At 51.4% G+C, this 5,226-nt stretch overlaps 1 protein-coding gene across 3 annotated transcripts in view; it reads right to left on the bottom strand.

Moving 5' to 3' along the window:
* The window catches only part of HPS4 (HPS4 biogenesis of lysosomal organelles complex 3 subunit 2), a 30,392-nt gene extending 25,295 nt beyond the window's left edge, over positions 1-5,097 (bottom strand). For 2 of the 3 annotated variants that reach the window (XM_027864808.1, XM_027864805.1), the window contains exons 1-3: positions 5,052-5,097; positions 2,552-3,128; positions 664-754 (exon numbers count right to left, since the gene is read on the bottom strand). In XM_027864808.1, coding sequence (XP_027720609.1) covers positions 664-754; positions 2,552-2,592 — 132 coding nt within the window. In that variant the 5' untranslated portion in view covers positions 2,593-3,128; positions 5,052-5,097. Of the gene's footprint in view, positions 1-663; positions 755-2,551; positions 3,129-3,341; positions 3,476-5,051 lie in introns of those variants that run through there. The other variant, XM_027864807.1, reaches the window with a different exon arrangement.
* Between the last annotated feature and the right edge of the window lie 129 nt (positions 5,098-5,226).

Raw genomic sequence — 5,226 nt, forward strand, 5'->3', positions numbered from 1 at the left:
CACAGAAAGGACACTCACTATGTGGATGTTTGAATGAAGGAGAACATTGACTGGGGGAGGGGATGCTTGCACAGATCATTCTGTGCCAAGGAAAGGGCAGGGGATTAAGTACCTATATAGCACCAAATGTGGGCCTGGCACCGAGCATGGGCACAGGCACTAACACTCTCGCCTTTCACAGCTAAAGCAATCTTGTCTAGGGACCAGAAGGCCACAGCAGCACCAACTGAAGCATCTCCTCCAGGACAAAGGGGACAACATTGGCCAAGTCACAGTCATCATTCTGGCAGACACCAATATCTACTCTGCTAAAGAGGAGGCTCAAGAGAAAGGAAGGGAGCAGGGGGTAGCAGTGATGGCTGCAGAAGGGCAACAAAAAAATCCAGAGATTTCAAGACCAGAACCAGCCATCTGATGACTAAGAGCCGGGGATAAGCTACAAGCTCTATGTGGGCGGGGGCTGGGTTTCATCTGAACTGTGCGTCCTCCTCAGGACAAAGCAGGGTTATCAGGCACGGGAGAGGCGCCTCAGAGACCTCTGGGGCCATGCCTGTGCATGTTCCAAATGCAACAAAACCTCATTCCCAGATCGCACACACAGCTGAGGGCCCCAGTTTCTAAAAACCGCTACGTGAGAGCGGAATAAAATACCGCGTGGCTTACCTGAGAAGGATAGAAATAGCAAATGCCTGCTCTTGTTGGGTCTCCTTCTTCCTTTACCTTCGAGCCATCGTAAAGAAAAAAATAATTCCACCTGGAGAGACAGAGGGGCAGGATGACAGCGTGTTTCTTAGCCTCCTGGGATGCCGCCATTTTTAACCTAGCGCCCCAACGCCATCTCCTCCCTGAAAGACTCATGATTCAGTGTCAGTGAGCCCTTCCGGACCCTCTGAACAACAAATGGGCAGAACCACTGCCCAAGCGCAGGAGTGTCCCCCTAAAAACATGCCTCTATGCATCCGGGACCACGTGTCCAGGAAAGAATGAGAGTGAGAGAAAGGAAGAATGAAGTGCCCACGATGACAAGTTGTATTTGGAACAAGGAGCCTTCACTGTTCAACCACACCATTCACCACTTTCTTTTGATAACTAAGTTCCTGCAGCATTAAGAGGAAGTTGGGGGCAGCCGACAATGTTGGCACAGTGGAAGTTGGGAAAGAGCAAAGTGCATCCGAGGGAGTCGGAAGAGCCCCGGGATCCCAGGCTCGTAGATCTGCAGTTGGAATGGCCTTCGGAGTCCTCCTTTTACAGATGTGGAGGCTGGGGCCCAGAGAGGTGAGGGAGTGACAAGGGGCAGGATGCAAACTCAGATAATCTGACTCCAAGTCCAGACTTCTTTAAAATTCCCCTTCTGAGGATGACTTGATGCATAATCACAAGAAAGTCCCTTCAACCTCTCTGAGCATCAGCTCCCTCCTCTGTAAAAAGAAGGGCAATAATAATAAGCATTGCCTACCTGAGGGCCGCTTAGAGGAAAGCTCTTTTTACATCTTACAATGCTCTGGGCATGGGGAGGTTGTCAGGATCCTTCCTCTCGGGCACCCAGGGTCCTCAGGGCTGCTGCCTCAGACTGAATCCTGGGTGCCACAGGCCCTCCCCTTCCTCATGCTCTGCATTTTACCAAAAGCTCTGACCTCTACAAGTCAGAACCGAGGACCAGACGGGCCCGGCGGCTTGGCCAGTGTCACAGAGGCAGCCAATGACTGAGCTGGGATGGAGGCTCCGGAGGAGACCCGTAGAGCAGCCAGCAGCAGGCCCAGGCCTAGTACCAGGCTCTCTCCACCTCCTCGTCTGCCTCATCCTCTTGCCCGACAGGAGAGTTCCCTGAGCTTCACGTTTTTCATTCATTCCTAACTGGGAATAGCAACACTTCTCTGTTATTATGAGGATAACATGGGCAAATGTCCATATCTACCTCTTCCCCCAACAGACTACCTGAGAACAGGAACGATATCATTTTTCATCTTTCTATTCCCAGACTGGAGCACAAATCATTGCCTACAGTAGCAGTAATGATGATAATAATAGCTAGCGTTTCTAGAGTGCTTTAAGGTTTGCTGCCTTCAAATACCCAACGGCCCACCATCTGGAAAAGGGGTGGGCTCTGTTCTGACTGGACCCAAGGGTAGAACCAGGGGCCAAAAGGCAGAAGCTGAGCCGAGGGAGGCTGAGGCCTGACCTGAGGAATCCTGACGATCAGAGCCATCCCACAGCGGAACGAGATGCCCCAAAGGACAGGGGTGGGTTTCCCTTTCTGGAAGTCTCCAAGCAGCGAATGAGCACGTGCCTGTGATGCTGTTCAGGGATGGCCTCCCTGGGTCCCCCCCAACCCCGAGATTCTGTATCTTTATGGGAGCACTTTGGAAACCATAAAGTGCCCACTACGTGCAAGGTTTAATATACGTCTGGTGAACTGAAGCTCTACCATTGAATCAACACCCTCACAAAATGCATTTTAAAAAATAAATAACTAAAAATAAAAAAAAAAAAAAGCAGCAGAGCTGTTCCACAGCAGACTTCACTTAAGTCACATGGTTGATGGGTTACTCACCAAGAGACTGCCTTGGCTCCTTCTAAGCCAGAGGTGGCCATTTACTTCGGGTTGGCTTAAATCTGCCTCATGCTCCTCACATGAGTTTTCTTCTCCACTAAAAACTGTTCAGCCATCTCTCTTTCCGGTAACAATGGCAGATTCTCCTTCCCTTGATTTCACCAATCCAATGGGAAGAGGCCTGGCAGCCTTTACTTTTAGGTGTCTACAACGAGCACTCGCTGAGCCCGAGTGAAGGTGTCGGATGCTTTCTTCTTCACAGGCCTAGGGGTCTCTTGAACGTCTGAAGCAGAGGGGGTATAGCTTCAAATTTCCTTATCACAGAAAAGAGATGTCCAAAAAAACAAAGCTTCTACCAAGAAATCCAAGCCGTCTGGACAGCTCGTACAGGACCCTGCCCTGAAGCATTCCTTCACTGGCTATGCTAGGAAATCTGTGGCACATTTCCCCAGCCCAGTCCTGTTGGTGGGGTGCATGCTTCAGACTTGGAGAAGTCACCCCCTCTCCTCCAGTTCAAAGGTGTCCAGATACTTCTATTTTCAGCTTGGTGCTTCCAATCCAAATTAATATTTTAGCCCTAGAAGGAATATAATGAATAAGTTATTTCAAAGTCCGTGCTCCCATCATGTGACCTAACAGACATCAGCTGATGCAAATATTTTCAAAGAGTTTTCTTTGAGGTTTAAATGCTATGATTAAGAAAAGAAATAATAAATGGTTATCAGATCATCACAGAAGGTCCCGAAATAATCAAGTATCATATAAATGTGTACTATTATCCCAGACTTACATCATTCTTTATCTTATTTGCCCTACAACACCCTTGTAAGAGAAGTATCCCCACTTTATCCATGAGAAAACTAAGGTACAAAGGGCTCAAAAATCACAAAGTGCGAACTCTGAAGCCGGGTTTTCTCTCCTTGTCTCTTCTCCTCACTGGAGTTACTGTCCAGTAACGGGTGGCAAATCTCCCTGGGAACAAACATTCAGCTAGCCATACATGGAATTAACAGAACAGAAATTAAAGAACTATCCCCTGGCAACCTGAAACTGAAACAAAAGAAAAGGATGTAAATTCCCCAGAAGTGGGCAGGTTCTGAAACAACAAAACGGTAACTTGCCAGTTGGGCTTTTGAATCATGATACCCAACTAACAAGTATTAGGGACCTGGGAGGCATAAGGCCCCAGCCTAGCACTAGAAGAGACACAATGTGTTATCTAGAGCATCTGCCCTACAAGGGAGAAGGTGTTCATCCCTTTCCCCAGAGGCCAAAGCAGGTGACAGTCTGCAGGAAGTGATCAGCCCCTGGGATTACAAGCAGTTCTGATGAAGGGGTACAGCAGCTGGCCCTGGGCATAGTGAGTAGGCAACACTTGTTGAATTGAAAGAACCAAGGAAGGGGGTGGGGGGGAAGGGAAAGAGAAGGGGTGTGGAAGAGAGAGCCATAGCCTGGGTCCTAAGTCAGGGCTCTGCCACTAATTTGGAGCGTGACCTCCGGGCCTCAGTGTTCTCCTCTATAAAAAAGGAATTGGTCTACGGCCTACAAGCCTGACGTTCTGTGTTCTAAGGAACTACCAACTCTGGCAGTCTAAGGTCCTTCTTGACTTTGATGTTCTAGGTGCTAAGGTGCTGGTGTTCTAAGGTTCTTCTCTTCTCTTCCAAGCACTCTGCCTCCGGGTGACTGGCTCGCACAAGACCCTCCATCTCCAGACTCCACTATTTTCCATGGCTTCTCCCCATGCACGATGCTCCCCCTCCTCATCTCTGCCCACTGGCACCATCTTCTCCCGGAAACCTTTCCCAATGCCTCTTAATTCTAGCGCTTTCCCTGTTGTTTCCTGTTAATCCTGATGATTGTGCACAGCTGTTTGCATGCTGTCTCCCTCGTTAGATTCTGAGCTCCTCCTCCTCCATCTTTTGCCTTTCTCTGGGTCCCCAGAGCTTAGCACACAGTAGGCACTTAAGGCTTATTGACTTATTTGTATCTCTAGTGCTTAGCACAGCGCCTGGCACACAGCAGGAGGTTAATAAATGCTCGTTGGCTTTTCTCCCCAGCTCTGAGCACTTACTAATGCGGCTGTACCCCCAGCACCTGGTAGTAGCTTAATAAACGCTTATTGATTCGTCTTAGCACAGAGCCTGGCACACAGCAGGAACTTAATAAATGCTTGTTGACTAAAGTGCCCTGAGGCTCCTTCCCCACAGACGCCTGAACCCCGGCCATGCCGCTCATTCGCAGGCCGCTCGACGCCTCCGGGCCTCAGTTTCCCCCAGACCCCGCCGGCCACGTGAGCACAGTGGCGCCGGCTGCGGGTTCCCTCCTCTCTCCGGCCTCCTCGGTCTGCGCATGCGCAGTCCGCCCAAGGGCGGGGGGATCGGCACGTCCAGCTGTGGCCCGCCGCCCCTACCCCCGACCTCGAGAGGCTATGGGCCGGAACGGGGGAGGGGTCCTCCTCCCCGGCCCACCATCTTCCCTCCTCCCGCCCCTCCCGGGCTACCTGAGCGCGGCACGAGCGGCGGCCCTCCCGGTCACGCGCAGGGCCCGCCCCGCCCCGCCCCCTCACGTCCCCCTCCCTGGCCCCGCCCCAGCTCGGTCGCGGGGGACGCCGGGAGCGCCGGGCGATGAAGTCGGTGTCGGCGTCGGCGCACGGTGATGACGTCAGTCTCGGCGCC

The sequence above is a fragment of the Vombatus ursinus genome, unplaced genomic scaffold (assembly GCF_900497805.2).
Source record: "Vombatus ursinus unplaced genomic scaffold, bare-nosed wombat genome assembly UNPS02001287.1, whole genome shotgun sequence".
NCBI lineage: Eukaryota > Metazoa > Chordata > Mammalia > Diprotodontia > Vombatidae > Vombatus > Vombatus ursinus.